The sequence below is a fragment of the Mesocricetus auratus genome, unplaced genomic scaffold (assembly GCF_017639785.1).
Source record: "Mesocricetus auratus isolate SY011 unplaced genomic scaffold, BCM_Maur_2.0 Super-Scaffold_100691, whole genome shotgun sequence".
Taxonomy (NCBI): Eukaryota; Metazoa; Chordata; class Mammalia; order Rodentia; family Cricetidae; genus Mesocricetus; species Mesocricetus auratus.
Genome location: NW_024429267.1, coordinates 21,883,977 through 21,901,571, shown reverse-complemented (window position 1 = coordinate 21,901,571; position 17,595 = coordinate 21,883,977). Strand labels below are relative to the sequence as shown.

The 17,595-nt window shown below is 35.2% G+C and overlaps 1 protein-coding gene across 6 annotated transcripts in view; it reads left to right on the top strand.

Moving 5' to 3' along the window:
- The window catches only part of LOC101834187 (pleckstrin homology domain interacting protein), a 109,762-nt gene extending 94,526 nt beyond the window's left edge, over nt 1-15,236 (top strand). For all 6 annotated transcript variants that reach the window (XM_040740284.1, XM_040740283.1, XM_040740282.1 and 3 more), the window contains 5 exons: nt 2,341-2,493; nt 3,165-3,328; nt 3,787-4,046; nt 4,601-4,798; nt 9,509-15,236. In XM_040740284.1, the coding sequence (XP_040596218.1) occupies nt 2,341-2,493; nt 3,165-3,328; nt 3,787-4,046; nt 4,601-4,798; nt 9,509-10,146 (1,413 nt within the window). In that variant the 3' untranslated portion in view covers nt 10,147-15,236. The remainder of the gene's footprint in view (nt 1-2,340; nt 2,494-3,164; nt 3,329-3,786; nt 4,047-4,600; nt 4,799-9,508) is intronic.
- The last annotated feature ends 2,359 nt before the right edge of the window (nt 15,237-17,595 follow it).

The window sequence follows — 17,595 nt, the reverse complement described above, 5'->3', positions numbered from 1 at the left end:
GATGAAATGAAAATATATAAAATAGTTTTTGGATGATGAAACACAACATGCAAATATCAGTTAATATTATTATATGTATTTAGATAATGCCACTGTGTGAACTTCAGGGAATTCATGGGAATTCATGGTTAAAAGTGTTGGGATTAAATGATCCAGGTATTCATAATTGCTCTGACATAGAAATCTCAATCCAGGTTGAGATGATCTGTTTTTTTTTTTTAATTCTTCTAGTTAGGAATTAGGGGTTTTATAGTTTTATATGGCATCACAACTTAGATATGGTTTCATCTAACTTAATTATTTGTTTTTTATATGGGCATTTTAATTTGAAATGATGAATATAGATGAGTATTGCTAGATACCATAAAATAATTGTTTTTAATTTCGAAAGCTATAGACAGACTCCTTAAATGTGCAAAAGAAATGTTTAATTGTAACAGTGGAGTAAATTGCGTTAATGAAAACTCTTCTTCTCAGAGTTCCAGGATTTGGAATTCACTTATTGCTATTGGTTGTTTGTGTTTTGAGGCCGAATGTTTTTATTCTAGAGATAAAAATATTAGCCCTATGGAGAAACAAATGAGGCCTTTGGCCATGGTTAGGAAAGAATTGAGACACTCTAAACCAACTGAGGAATATTTGCACTCTGTTTATAGAATCTAGAATAAAATTCCTTCTACAACCAAAGTTATTCCTAGATCTGGTGTGAGAGAGGTACTTTTTTAAAAATAATTTTTATTTAACTTTTTACACATTACTCCCAGCTCCCTCCCCCCTCCTCCCCTCCACCCCCCAATTCCCCACCCTATACCTTCTCTGCTCCCCAGGGAGGTTAATCTTCCATGGGGGATTTTCAAAGTCTGTCATATCCCGGGCAGGGCCTAGGCCTTCCCCCATGTGTCCAGGCTGAGAGAGCATCCCGTGATGTGGAATGGGATCCCAAAGTCCATTTGTGTGCCAGGGATAAATACTGATCTACTATCCGAGGTCCCATAGATTGTCGAGGCCTCCTCACTTGACACCCATGTTCGGGGTGGGGGAAAGGCGGGGGGGTCTGCACCAGTCCCATGCTGGCCTCTCAATCATCAGTCTGGGCTTAGAATCTAAGTTAAACTATTGTGGTATAGAAAATGAAATTATAAAGTCTCTTCATGTAGAACATGGAAAAATTGGGGAAAAAGTAAAAGACAAAAATCAGTAAGTGGAAGAAACAGTAAAAACTAATATCCATTGAAGTCATTAAGCATAATGGAATCAGAGTAGATATCAATAACAGGATTATCTCCAAGGAAGTAGATCGAACTGGCCTGGAATTCATAGTCCTTCTGCCTCTGCCTCACAGTGCTTACTTATTAGATAAACTACTACCAGATCAGGCTGAGCAAGTATATTTGTGCATAGTCGGTCAAACAAGCCTGTGGTAATTAAAACATGACCTCAATGAAAATGAATACAAACGGAATATCAGAATTTGTGGGATATACTTAAACAATAGTGTAGGGAAGTTTAAAACTAATTGTACACTGTAGTACATCAGAACTCTTGAAATCAGTAATGTATGTTCACTTCCCAGTATAGAAAAGAAAGAGTAAAAGTAAAAGGAGGCAAGGGTAAAATGATCAAAAGCTAAAATCCCTGCTTTTGAAAAAGTGCAGTAGACTCTGTACTATACTAAACTACTAGTCGTACACTGCCCTGATAATTAGCTCTCTGCTTTGTTCTATCTTGTTGCCTTATTTGTATCCAGGTGACTTCAACAGTTCTATTTTCCTTTATGTAAGAGTGCACACTTTTTGACATTTATTTATATTTATTATTATTGTTTTCAAAAATGTCTAATTCGGTAAATTCTGAAACTGGAAGTTATTGTAACTGTAGCCTCTGTTTAGATGGAATGTTTTGGGGAGTTGTAGATTTAATTTTGTTTTATGAGTTAGTATTTAGCCTGAATGTATGTATGTGTGCCATGTGTATGCCTGATGATGCTTGCAGAATTCAGAAGAGAGCATTTGATTCCCTGAACTCAAAGGATGGTCATGAGCCACCATGTGGGTGCTGGAAACTGAGCCCTGGTCCTCTTCAAGAGCAGCAAGTGATCTTATCCACTGAGCCATCTATCTAACCCCACTTTGATTGTATTTCTTTATTGTATAACTTGATAGTGTTACAAGGAGTTGTCATTTATTAAATTTATAGGTGGGCTGAAGTATTTAAGGTTGTACTGTTTTGTTTTTTACAAATGATTATTAATACTTCAGTGATTTAAAGAAATCCTATGAATTCTTGTACTGTAAAATGATACTTTTATAGAAATAATAATAGTGTTTTCTTCTCTCTTAGGACTACAGAGACATCATTGACACGCCAATGGACTTTGCTACTGTCAGAGAAACTTTAGAGGCTGGGAATTATGAGTCACCAATGGAGTTATGTAAAGACGTCAGGCTCATATTTAGTAATTCTAAAGCATATACACCAAGCAAAAGATCAAGGGTATATCATCACATTATTTTGTTTTGTTCAAAGGATGTCAAATCTCTAATAAATGTTTTTACTTAAAACTTTGAGCAAAATGAACTAGCTTTTATGTTGTTAATGTTAATGGTGACTTAACTGATTTCTAATGTGCTTTTTTGTGATTCAAACTGATGTCATTTAAACATTATTATCTGTTCTGAAATAGTTGCCTTTTTAAAGGCCTTATTAAATGGAGCCTTCTGGGCTTACCTTTTCTACCTAGTTCCATACTGCTGAGTATAAACAATTGAGAATGTAAAAATTCAAACTGCCACTTACCTTTGTTCAAAACATAGCTTCACACAGTAGGTAGTACAAGAGTACAGATATCATATTGATGATAGTTGATGATAGCAAGGGAATGAATGAGTTTCCAACCCTTTGGGGTAGTTTACAATGAGAAATTTTGCCACGTTCCCAACTTGACAGTCCTTTCTGTTAAATATCTCAAATGCCTAAATTCAAAATAATTTAATTGTAAAATTGTTTTAATTTACTTTGCATCAGAAGAGACTGAAAAAAATGAAGACCAAACAGCAATATTTAAATTCCAGAATATTTTACCAGGAAAATATTTAACTTATGGTGTTTACTAAATAGAAATTTTCTTTTAAAAGAATATTTATGGATGTTTTTTCTCTCCGTAGATTTACAGCATGAGTTTACGCCTGTCTGCTTTCTTTGAAGAACACATTAGCTCAGTTTTGTCTGATTATAAGTCTGCTCTTCGTTTTCATAAAAGAAATACCATGACCAAAAGGAGGAAGAAACGAAACAGAAGCAGCTCCCTTTCCAGCAGTGCTGCATCAAGGTACATAGTGTCTTTTAGATGACATTAGCTAATCTGTGACTTTGTCATCCAAAATGGCAGAACTTGGTGGTTTTTAATGCTTCCTTTACTATTCCCTATATTGCAGAATGATATATTTGACATGCAAGTTCCTATGATGTGGAGGATTTTTAATCTTTTAAACTAAAGCTATACTAGTGTAAGTGCTTAAATTCAAACTGCTAAATCTATACAGTAAAACAGTATTTCTAGGATAGTGATGGCATCATGCTTTCTGTCATATAACTGTAGCATTTATGATGATCCTTCACTAAATTTTCACTTTTCAAAGGCTCACAACCATATGAAATCCACTACAAATCTCATATTTTAACATATTTCATGATAGCACAAATGTTGAATTCAGCAGTATTATACAGCTCTTAACATGTGGAGAATTGTTAAGAGTGACTAACAATGTGGTCTAATCTTATCTGCAGCCCTGAAAGGAAAAAAAAGATCTTAAAACCCCAGCCGAAGTCAGAAATATCTACCTCTCCATTCTCTATACCTACCCGATCAGTACTGCCAAGGCATAATGCTGCTCAGATAAATGGTAAACCAGAATCCAATTCTGTTGTTCGAACCAGGAGCAACCGTGTGGCTGTAGATCCGGTTATCACTGAGCAGCCATCCACTTCATCAGCCACAAAAGCTTTTATTTCAAAAACTAGTACATCTGCCATGCCGGGGAAAACAAGTAAGACTTAATCACAATTTCTACAACAAGGTGTGATTTTTCTTTCTTTAAAAAGCTTTTGATTCTCTGTGGGCTTTAGTGATTACCTGAAACTCCTGATGTTGCTTTCTTTGTTGTTTTTCCTCTTTTTGAAAAATTGGCTAACTGAGAAAAAGAAAACTGAGGCTTAGGGATATTTTCATAGAACAAAACAAAAGCAAACTGATAGAGACTGCCCAAATATAAACCCTAGACTCATTAGCAGTTTGCCAAGACTTATCTCATAATCTTAAACTGGGGAGAAAGCATCTAGAAGTTGGCTGCACTTGTAAAATTTTCTCATAACTGTTTCTCACTAGAAGGTAGATTACTGGACTTCTTTAGTATGCATAGGACCATGGGTTATATACCAGCACAACAGAAAAGAAAGATATTGTGAAGAAGATTTAAGTATCACTCAATTTTTGTCCTCTTGGCTAATTGAAGCAGTTCAGGTTTAAAGCATGCCTAGAGCTGTTGCTTATGTTTGAGTTCACCAAGTCTTAGCTTCTAATCTTTTTATATATGTGTTTTAGTGCTAGAGAATTCTGTGAAACATTCCAAAGCCTTGAATATGCTTTCAAGCCCGGATCAGCCCACGTTTGGCCATGGTGCGAGGAATAACTCTGCAAAAGAAAACATGGAAAAGGAAAAGCCTGTCAAACGTAAAATGAAGTCTTCTGTTCTCTCAAAAGCTTCCACTCTTCCAAAACCATCAGCTGTGGTTGATCAAGGTAAAATGTTACTTATATCTGGGTGTGGTGGTACACTACATGACTGTTCAGTGAAGAGACTAAGACAGAAAGATCGCAGATGTGAGGCCAAACCAATGTAATGAGTACCCTGCCTCCAAAAAAGTAAAAAGAAAAATGCTACTTGTATATGGTAGGTCCTTCTTACAATTAATGTCTTACAGGGATTGGCCTTTATTTTTGCTTTCTGGGGTGTCAATTTAAAAGTTACAGTGTGCAATCTGATAAATCCAGTAACTTGCAGCATTATATCAAAGCAAAACGTTGTTAAAAATTTAAAGATACAAAACATTATATGGAAGTAAAAATGTATTTTAGAAGTAAAGACTTCAAATGTTGTAAACTTGTTTTTAGCTTTATTGTTAAAAACCTAAACAAAGACATCCTCCAAATTGGATCTTAGAACAAAAATATAAACTGCTAATAGGCCATAGATCAAAAACCCTACACTTAGGATTGCAAAGCCTTTCAAGTGCAGGGTTGGTTTGTTGTTGTTGAAGTCTTTATGTTTGGAAGATGGGAGAATGCAACTAATAAAATACACCATATTATTAGTTAGAAGAATGGCTTCATTACCACATGACCAGGATAGCCCACTAATGAGCATTTTTGTATCATAACTTCCAAAAATGTACCTTAGACATTTTTTCCCTAATATTCTCGCCAGAAACTTCACTCATTTTGTGGCTAAATGGCTTTATTTCATTTTAAAAACATATTCTATTCACCTGCAAAGACTGAAATTTGGGTGTCAGCCTAGCATCCAAATCTCTTCAAACACTTCAATTCTTGAAAACATTCTCACTTCCATGAATATAATTCAAGGCTTGTGTTCATTCAATTCCCTAACTGTTGCTCCATTTTACTCAGTCCCTACCCTCTCCTTCCTGTCATTCTCCCACTTAGTTCTTTGAACTGCTTTACCCTCATCCTTCCATCCTTCCTCCTTTGGATGATTCCCCCCCCTCCCCAATTTGTTATTATCTTTTAACTCATGTAATATAATCTCCAGGAATCCTTAAACTTTTCCTTTTATGTATATGGGTGTTTTACCTGCGTGTATATCTTAAACACATGCATACAGTGACAATGAAGGCTAGAAGAAGGGGTCAATCCCATGGAACTGTTGTTAGAAATAATTGTGTGCCGGGCGTTGGTGGCGCACGCCTTTAATCCCAGCACTTGGGAGGCAGAGGCAGGCGGATCTCTGTGAGTTCGAAGCCAGCCTGGTCTACAAGAGCTACTTCCAGGACAGCCTCCAAAGCCACAGAGAAACCCTGTCTTGAAAAACCACACACACAAAAAAAATAGTTGTGTACAGCATTGTGGACGCTGGGAATCAAACCCTAGGTCCTTTGAAAGATAGTCACCTGACTTGCCACATGTTGGATGTGTTTTAATGACCAAATGACTTTGATCATGACAGTTTTGCATTCCTAATTTTTTTTATTTCTGAAAATTTCATGTTTAAGTATTTTGATCATAGCACTTACTTCCCTTACAAACTCCCACTATTGCTCTACCTGTTTCCCTCCAAACTCCATATTCTCCTAATATCCCAAGTCCAGTTAATACTATCGTTATTCATATGTTTTGAGGGCCACCTACTAAGACATGGACAATATACTAGCAGTCACATCTCCAAAGGAAGTGATTACTCTTGCCCCATCAGTCCTTAACTTCCATTAACTATTCTGCCAAGCATGGAGCCTCAGGGGCCCCTACCTGCTGAAATTTTGACTGGCTTTGTCTTATGCTGATCACCACAGCCGCTATGAGTTAATGCATACAACAGCCATGTTATGTACATTAGTCAGCATTTCACCATTCTCCTCCCATTCATAGCTGAACACTCAATTATACTTTGCACTTTGACTAGATAGAAGTCTAAGCATTAAGCACTACCCACTGAAGAAAACAGCTTCTCCAACCAAAGTTTTTAGCAACACAAATCTATGGGTATAAACTTAAATATTTAATAGAAGGCTATTTAATAATATGACCATTTAGAACAAAAACAACAAAACAACAGCCTGTTCATCTGTTCACTCTCCTAAGTCATGGGCTTTCTGATGAAGGTTTATAGTATCAAGCATGAAATTCTGCCTTTGGAACAGGCCTCAGATCCAGTTAGAAATGGTTGGTCATCCCTTAAACAACATAGCATTATTGCACCAGTGGACATGTGTTACTGGCAGCTCGGTATTACACATAGAGGCTCCAGCTCTGGATGAAACCATTGTTGTCATTTCTCACCTGCAGCCTACATAGCATCTTCTGGCCTTGTGTAAGAATTGTTAGCAGGGAGAGTGTTTGGGGATCAATTGAGATTTTTTTTCCCTGTACCCAAAGTGAGGAATGGCTTCATCAGTAGGGTCTTACTGTCTAATTGTGATGAGTAGTTAAGATCAATGGAAATAGCTTGTGTTGATTAGGATGCTGCTAGGGGGCTCCCTTACCAATAAGTCAGAGAGAGATGTCCTGAGCCAGACACTGAGATTTTTATTTAATAGCTTACATCTTCTGGGAGTAGCAGTAACCACCATGCAAGGTTCTTCTATTCAAATTCTTTTTTAAATAGGATTTTAAAATTGGCTTTCAAAATAGTAGATTTCCATAATGCTTTTTCATATATCCTTAGCTTGGACTAACCTGCCCCCAACCTCTCCTCAGTCCTCCTATCTTTACTTACGTAATTTCCATGTCAGATCTTTTCACAGTACCTCAAAAAAAAAAAAAAAAAGCAAACAAACAATATGTGTTAATTCATGTTTTTTGAGTGGTCTAGTTCCTCTGCTTACGTCTTTTAGTTTAGAGCCTTTATCAGCAGTATGCTTTCATGTGAAGCAAAAAAAAAGCACACAAGCCTCAGGTAGTTTGCGTTGTAGAAAATCCTTCGTTTCCACATTTATCTACTACACCTTGACCTCACAGTTTAAAACAGCTGATCTAAAGAAAATCATTTATGGGAGGCTTGCAGGGTTTTAGTTGTTTTTCCTATTTACTCCCTGCTCTGACTTGTTGAATTTCTTAACTTTTTATCATGGAATTAGTTAGCAGTAAGATTTTTAGTCAAGATAATAGTGATTCACTTTACAGAATTTATTCACTTTACAGAATTTATTCAGTGTCATATTATGATTACAAATTATCATTTGCCATTCAATTACATGAAGAGATAGACTATTTGAATAGCATGTAAAAAGGAAAAAGAACTATTCAATTTTTTTATAGTGAATGTGTAGGTGTGCACACATGTGTATGCATATGGAAGTCAGCAGTTGATGTTACATCTTTCTCATCAGTTGCCTTTTAGACCTCTGTGCCTGGATTTCCCCAGTTGGCTAGTTTGGTTGGCCGTTGAGGTCTGTGGCCCCCTCAGCTCTATAACCCCAGCGATTGAAGTTAACATATGTATGTCACAATGCTTGGCTTTTTGGTGGTTTCTGGAGATCCAAACCTAAGTAATCACCTTTCCAGCCTTCGGTTGTTCTTGTTGTTGCTTAATCCTCTTTATACAAGTAACCAAGTATAACTTATTTATATATTTGCAGGTGAGAGTAGGTGAGGAATGTCAAAGCCATGGCAGTTTTTAATGGAGATTAACTGATAAAAATTACTGCAGCAGATACACTCCTAATTATCTTGGGTACAGAAATTAAGAAGGAAGATTCAGAAGGATCTTCAGACTCCAGACTCTCATTTCTGATAGACAAGTTCCTGTGGTCACAGTCATAGGAGATGAAATAAAAACTAGAATTTTTCTAGTCTTTATTGTCTGAATCTTCTCACTGATCAGATGACTGAAAGGAAGAGAATAATAGTTAACAAGCTTATTTATTAAAGCCATAAAATCAGTATGCTAAGAATATTTTTCCATGACTTCTTGAAATTGTTGCTACAGAAACACCCTGTGTTTAGTAGGTTAAACAGTAAAAGACTTTGTTGTGATAAACTACAAATGAATATGATGGTCATATCATGCGATTCAAACAAAAAATCTTAACATTAGAATGTGTAATAAAGGAGGTAGACAAGCTGGGCTTTGATGGCGCATGCCTTTAATCCCAGCACTCGGGAGGCAGAGGCAGGTGGATCTCTGTGAGTTCGAGGCCATCCTAGTCTACAGAGCGAGTTCCAGGACAGCCTCCAAAACAACACAGAGAAACCCTGTCTTGAAAAAACCAAAAAATAAAATAATAAAATAAAGGAGGTAGACAGGGCATTTCTACTCTTTGCTATTAGTGACAACATTAACTTGGGTCTTTTATATGTACTTAAGTCTGTCTGTTTGTCTTGAGAATCTTTTCCCAGGGGTCAATAAGATGGGCCAGCAGGTAACTGTGCTTAACCCGCAAGTCTGGCAACCTCATTTCTGTCCTCAGAACCCATGTGAGAGTGGGAGAGAACTCCATCCCAAAAGTTGCCTTCTGACTTTCACAGATGCATGGTGACTCATGTGGCACTCACCCATAGACATCATCATCATCATCCAAGTACTCACAATTAATAAATTTTTAAAAGTCAAAAGACTAGGTAATAGCTGCAGAAATTTATCAATTCTCTTTTTTAGTAGGAGTTTTTTTTTTATTGCTGTTAAATATTATATCATTACATAGAAGTATTCTAGGGTTCTTACCAATTAGTTGGCAGACTAAACAACACATTAAATGTACTGTTTTTTCCTTTCAGGAGATTGTAAGAGCAGTGTTCTTATAGCAGGAACCATTCAAGTAAATGGCCATGGAGGACAGCCGTCAAAACTTGTGAAGAGAGGGCCCGGGAGGAAGCCTAAGGCAGAAGCTAACACCAGCAGTGGTGAAGTTACACACAAGAAAAGAGGTAGAAAGCCCAAGAACCTGCAGTGTGCAAAGCAAGAAAACTCTGAGCAAAATAACATGCCTCCAATCAGGGCTGATGTGGCTCCTTCTTCAACATGCAACTTTCTTTCTGACACTAATGCTGTTAAGGAGGATTTGTTACAGAAAAAGAGTCGTGGAGGCAGAAAACCCAAAAGGAAGATGAAAATGGAAAACCTAGATTCAGAACTCATAGTCCCTACAAATGTTAAAGTGTTAAGGAGAAGTAACCGGAAAAAAACAGATGGTCCTATAGACGAGGAAGAAGAGTTTGAAGAACTCAAAGGCTCTGAACCTCACATGAGAACTAGAAACCAAGGTCGAAGGACAGCTTTCTATAATGAGGATGACTCAGAAGAAGAGCAGAGGCAACTGTTATTTGAAGACACCTCTTTGACTTTTGGGACTTCTAGTAGAGGACGGGTCCGAAAGTTGACTGAAAAAGCAAAGGCTAATTTAATTGGTTGGTAACTTGAAGCAAAATAATGTACTTCAAAATCTATGAAGCAGGTACAGTTAAGGAGTAAGTAGAACTAAGGTTTCTGCTTCCTGGCTGCTATGATGGATTAGGGAATGTTACAATTTGACTTAGGGAAAAAGAAGGCAAAAAAAAAATTAGAAAATAATTTACGTCTTTGAATGAAAAAGAAAATCTATATACATATATATTTCAGATGTTTGCTATTTATTGCCCTTAGATAGGTTATTCATTTCCGTATTCATTTCATTTACTGTTTGAAATTGAGGACCTGTTAGAAATTCCTGATTTATTTATGGAAGAGACAGCTCTGCTACTACACTATTAAGAAACATAGTATTCCTAGTGATAGAAAGTTTCCTGGTAAATTGAATTATTTTTTGATCAAGTAAGGTACCTTTTTACTGATAACAGAAGTCAATGTTACCCAGAGTAGCAGTACATTAAGAAACGTTTCCTCTAAAGATGACTTTAAAGTTCCCACCATTTGTTATCCTGAAAAGTGTTAGTTGTAGGGTATTCAACTGCAGAATATCTAGAGGAAGCTTTTGTTTTACTCCATTTCTGCCAAACTTAGGAGAAAATGTAATGATGCAAAGGAAACATATCCACATTGGAAAACATTTGACTGTCTAATTTTTCAGACCTTGATTCTTCTATCAGTCACTCTATCTCTGTTTATTGTGCCAAAGACTGAGAATCAGTGCAGTGGAAACCCTGCTGTTGACTGTCAGGACAGCATACACTTTTCAATACTGGAGAAGCTATATATTCTAAAGAGCAAGTTATTTCAGAATTATGCTGAGTTGTATCTTTTTTTTGGTACTAATAGTAAGAAAATAATGCACTGGTGGGTCCTTTGACAGAGATATCTTAGAGAAAATGTTTAAGTGGTTAAAGGATTCAAGGAAAATACAGGAAAAAAGTATGGGATTTGATGTTTACTTCTTCTGGATAAATGTCATTTTTAAATTTCAGGCATATCCAATAGGTTAAAATGACTTGCAAAGAACCCTGTCTGTGTACGTGTGTATATTGATAAATGGGTGTGATTGAATATATATACAAACACATACTTAAGTACTACTACCCAGGTATAAATTCCTTTTTTCTGGATTTTTTTTAGCTAGTAGTAGAATAAAATAATTTTAAAATGTCATACTTTATAGTTTAATTTTTAAGGAAAAGATTGGTTATTTTCAACTATTAAAAGTTAAAAATAGGCCAAATCACTTTTTAATGCAATCATGTTTTATACAGTGGTCTCATTGCACATTGTGTTTTTTCTGCACTTTTTATGGTATCCTTATCACGCTGGTATCTCAATATACACTCTAAAGAGAAACACCCATTTAATGATTGTGCCTTGTATTCTATTATTTTTTGCATCATTAGTAAAATTAAGTTGTCTATTGTAAATGATAACTATATGACTTAGGAGAATGTATTACTATATGTACTGCTATGGAAAAGGAAAGCAGTTATTTATTTGTTTATGGTACATTAGTTATTTTATACCTTGAAAACCAACATAAATGCCATTTCTATTGTTTAAAATTACTTTTTTTTTTTAGTTTTAAGAATGTAGTATTTTCTGAGGATTGATATGGTACAAAAATGTAACCAAAATTTTCAGATACTACATTTTTAAAAAGGAATGATGGGGAAGATTATATATCAGCATGAATGATCCTGACGTAGAGAATAAAGCCTTTAATTGAACCTTGGCAAAATATATAATTAGATTATATAATTATTTCCTTGTTTCTGATAAGGACAAATGTTAACTGTCATTTAACTGTCTTGAAGAAGAATGAAAAGTGATGCATTTGGGCTTTTTAGATCATTTGTAATGATATTTGTACAGAAACCCTCCAGTGAAACTAAGTGAACCATTTTCCAGATGTTGACTGGATTGCTGTGATTTTACAGTGGAAAAATAATTTCAAATTTTTTAGGTTTTTTTGTACATTTATTTTTTTCTAACAAATATATTGGACTATATAATTAAAGTTAAGTAGTTAAATCTTCATAATGCAGAAATGGATGATGTGTTACTTAGAAAAAATGAGTCAATTTCACCATTTAAAATGATAAGTGTGTATGTTGGAAATTTAAGTCATTAATTAGTTGCTTTTGAAGGGAATCTATTTGAAAAATGTAATTTCCTGATGTTATCTGCATTGTATTAGAAAAACAGACTAAAGTCCATTTTTATAAAGGAAGAAGTAGTTGTAAGGAGGGTTCAGTAAAAGGAAGCTTACACAGTCTTAGTGTGGAGGACCTCTTGAATGGTGCACAGATAGTTCCAACTTCTGAGCAGTGAAATAAGTATTTCCATATTTCCTATGAAAAGAAATGCATTATTTCTGTTTTAAAGACACTGTATATTTATGACTATGTTTGGACGCTTTCTCAGACACTGGTTTCTTAGTAAAGCAAAAAAACTTGGATCAGATTATTTGTAACTGAAACACTTAAGCTATATTAATACCAGATACAGATTTTATATTTTTATAATTTAGTTTCTGTAGATTGCAAAAGTTGAATTAAGAAATTTAAGTCATCATGTTTTGGGTTTTTACCACTTGGAAAGATCTCTTTGAGACGGTGACATCATGTATGTACTGATCTCAGAAGGAATTGTTGGCACTTGTCTTAAGTAAGCAATAAGAAAAATATCAAGTTTACTAAAACTTTCAGAAATAAAATTTGTTATGTGCATGGAATATAAAAATCAGTTTTCAGGCTGAAAAATCTGGTGGTGCATGTTTGTAATCCCAGCCTTTGGGAGGTGGAGGCATGAACATCAGAGTTCAAAGTTACCTTTAGCTGCAAACCAACTTCAAGACTAGGGCTTACAGCAGCAGCAACACTCCAAAAATCAGTTTATATTATTTCTCTAATATTCAACCATATCGTTCTTTTATGCTATCCTGATTTCACAAAACCTGTGTTTATAAATATTATCACAGGCTACTTTAAAGACTCCATCTAATTACGATCTACCAGCCTTTGGAAGTAGATGTATAGGTTCTTAAAATTTCACCTTTCATAGCTTTCTCTAGAGCAATTTGTCTTCTGCATAAGTATAAACTGAAGAGTAAGGGTCTTACTGCCATTGTTTTTATTACGTTGCCTCACTATAACTCCAAAGACTGGTGGGTTTCTACAGAACTGTCTTACTACAATTAGAATAATTGTGGAGCATTTGTTCGGTGATTAGGCCACATCAGGCAGAGATAAGTGATTGGCTGGATTCAGTCTGACTTGGAAATTAATTATGTAAGACCGTGGACAGCAAATATTCCTTTACACCACAGAATTGTTAACAGCATTGTAGACTAACTCAGATACCTTCACAAGTGTATTGAAATAAAATTTTGGTCATTGTGTGACGTTAGCAGCATTTGCATGATTAATCTCATTCATTATTGTTTAATTTCGACATTCCATTTTATACATCCATAGGTATCTGTAAATTTGTTTTAAATGTTAAGTTGAAAGGAACTGGTTTTAAGCTTTCTATCTAAAGAAAACACTGATTTTTAACATTTTGTTCACCTGGAATTTAATTTTGAATAGGTTGAAAGGACCAAGGTACTTGAGTAATGATTAAAGGGCTATTATCAGTGTTCATTCTATACACAGGGAATACAGTATTGGTTGAGGCTTTACTTTTGTCCAAAATACATTATTCCCAATTCATCTAGATATTGCTAACAATAGTAGCTGATTCAGTGATAAATTGTCTTGCGTTAAAATTGGGGAAAGTACACCTTTTGTTTCAATCAAAAAAAATTCAAACTTTCCCTAGTTCCCCTGATTTCTAGATGACTTGAACTAAAATTAATGCATTTACTAAGAAACTGTTTTGCTTTTAATTACTTATCAAAGTGCTCCGAATGAAAAGTCATTTTGAACTATGTACAATACTCCAGGAAGAGGTCAGATGAGTCACAAGACTGTAAGTGCCACTGTGAGCGCTCTGGAGGTGAACCTGCACACATTACAGTGAGTAGACTATCCCAGCTATAAATAGATTTTTTCGTTTGTTTCTGTTCTGAAATACTTTTTTAATGCAGATAAAAATATCAGGAAATTAACCTTATATGGCACAAACCAAATACATAGTAGTATATGGATGAGTTTCTACATTTAAAGAGCTAAGAAGGTAGGTTCAGGATTGTATTATAGTACATGCACTTACAAGGCAAATGCACACACATACTGATTACTTTCAAGGATGTGGGTGTTCATTTATCATAATAATTTAAAAAATAAGATACAATGTTACATTTTTAGACCATATTGAAACTGCAAGAAGACACAGGTCTTAAAAAGTTATTAAGGAAAACTACTAAATCCCTCCACGGGGTATTTAGACATGTGTAGAACATAGCTCAGTTTTTAAAAAGCAACTGACCTAAAGGGTTAAAGTTGTAACTGACACATTTCAAATTAAAATTATGTTTATTTTGTACAGAAAGCAATGTTAAACACAAGCAAATCTGTTGTATGTAATAAGTGACAGAGTTTTTAAAAAATTATTTAGCTTTATCGATGTTTTTGTTTTACTTCTTCTAGACCTGGAGTATCATGTCATAAACGGCAGTCTTGCACCAAGGTAGCAGGCCCTTTCTTTTTGTACATATTGATTGGACCTTTCTTTACTGTTACGTGGACACTTTCTATGTTAGTTTTGATGCATAATTCTTGGAATCTTTTTATACAAACTAGAATGTATGTGTAAGAATTCCTGTCCCTGCAATGTAGTAACTATAAACTTATTTTTAAATAAATAGAAAACTTGTTTTTCTAAGCCATTTTGTATAGCCTCATGATTTCTTTGCTTTTTTGTTTGTTTTGGTTAGTTTTGGACAGCATAAAGCAATTGGTACATACTCAGTAGGCAACTTACCAAAGCGATTGTGATCTGGAAGCCATTCTGTATATTCTAGTTCATTAGAGGTTTCACTTTTCTGTCTGTGTGAAATGTTAATATCACTATCAAAGATTTCAAATATCTAATGTAATTCCAGGGTGACTAAAGGTTAAAAATAAAGACTCCTTTGCCTTTCAATGTGTCTACTTAAAACAGTTTTATTGGCTTGTATCTAAGTTACTGCGTTAGTGATGATAACTTTGATATTTTTTATGAAGGCTATATGTCAGGGAACATTTTGCATAAACATTTACTTAAAGCTGAAGTTTTGTAAAGGCATTTGTATAAATCTGTAAGCATGCTGTTTTACAAACTTCAAAGCCAGCCTGGGTTACATGAGACCCTGTCTCAAAGCAACAATTAGAAAAAAAAATTGCTATTTTTTACTCTTCCTCCAGATGTTTAGGTTGGCATACATATTTAAGAACTCTAAGAATCTCCAATTTTAGAATGAATATTACATGGAATTACATGTAAGGCTTTAAAGTTAAGATTAAACTTGGTAGTTTGTATTACTATTAATCATTATCCCCAAGAAGTTGCATTTTAATAATTCTGTGTAAATAAATTTCTAAATTGAAACAAGTAATGATTTTCAGGTACATTTTCTTTCTAAATTATGCTGATGGACCTAATGTATACTTAAAAAACCAGCCAAGAAAAATTAGTTTCAAACCATCACTCTGAACTGATTTCTCTTGTCATAACATCAGTTTTTATAATCTAGGTCTCCCTGGTTTTTAAGGACAGTAAAGTTAAAGGTCACAGTTACCATATGTTGATTACTATTTAAGGAAAAGAGTTATAGGAAAGATCCAGCTTATTAGTATCTTGGACCAATAAGACATGCTAAGCATAATAAAATGGAAGTCCTGTCCTGTTCTTCAAATTGGAAAATGGAATTTTGACTTTCCAGACCGTTAAGGAGTGAGTAACCTGGCAAGGCTATTTCGTGTCTGTTCTTCTTTGTAAAAGATTGGATACAGGCCTTTAATCCTAGTACTTGGGAGCCAGAGACAGGTTTGAGGCCAGTCTGGTCTACAGAGTGAGTTCCAGAACAGGCTCCAAAGCTTCACAGTCTCGAAGAAAGAAATAAAAGGAAGGAAGGAAGGAAGGAAGGAAGGAAGGAAGGAAGGAAGGAAGGAAGAAAACTACTGAATTCAATCTTTAAAATCTAATTTAATCCCTTTCTTAGTCTCATCTAAACCTTGACTTTTGTATCTTGATCTTAAATTTACCATTTGATGTAGACCACCAAGCAAACTATTTTGTCATAGCCAAATTGGAGTGTGACATTTACTGAATCTGAAGTTTTGCTGTATTGTAATAAATTTTGATTGATTGCTGTAAATTGTTATTATTGACAAAAAAAACAGAGAAGTATGTCATTTTCCAAGCAGAAATCTCAAAGATAGTTTTAATGCAAAACATCTAAAGTTTTAATTTTTCTAAATTTAGGATCTAGCCTCTTGAGAAAGTGAGATTAATCACCTGGAAGAAGCTGCTTAATTCCTAGAATGTCAGAGAGTATTTAATTCATCTGCCCACCATCCCCAGCTCCCTACCATGAATGTGCAGCCTGCATTCTTGATACTAAAGAAAGCTTATAGATTCTGTTCTCAAAGAACTGTGTTTTGACCTAACTAGTGGCTCAGGAGCATACATTGGTGTTTTCCTGCTTAGAACTTCCTCAGGGCTATAAAGCATTCAAAAGCATTTAAAAGCAGATCATTAGCCACAGCAGCTCTAGCACAAAGGTCAGATTATGGGAAAAACAAAACTAAGACCCTGCATGAGTGAATAAAAACTTTGAAAAGCTCTCATGTATTTTAGAGCTCCCATGCATGACCAGTGCTGAAAGTTTGTTCAGAGAAGACCCTAAGTTTGCACTTCTAGTTTCCACACAAGCAGGAAGTGGTGGCTGAGGGTGGAATAGGATTGTTAACTGTCTGCATACGTGCTGAGGTGATGCTGCACCAGAACCAGCGTACACAGTGAAGACTTGGGCTTCAATAATTTTACTCAGGCTCCAAAGACTCAAAGAAATCTCAGTGAACTTAGTAACTGATCACTGAATTAATACACTAATAGAAAAGAACTTAGTGACCATACATGACCATACATACATACTATCTACGAAGAGTTTAGAAACCAAACAGCTGCAAAGTGCAGCAAGTGCTCAGAAGGTAAGATTACCGGACTAAGCAAACTGGCTTTGTACAACAGTATCATCACTTCATCTTCATCTCTGACATGTCTGTTTGTCTTTTATATACAAGCCTGGTAATTAATTCCTGTAGCAATAGTCACTGTCACATAATGAAAAAACACTTGGCAAAATTTTGATGTGTTTCTGTTATTACTATTGAGGGATCAAATGTAGTAGTGAAAAGTAGCTTTTCTCTCTCCTTCCTTTCCCTCCTTCCCTCCCTTTCCTTCCTTCCTTCCTATTTCCAAAGTGGAATAATGTTAATTCACTGAAGTATTAAGAGTGATA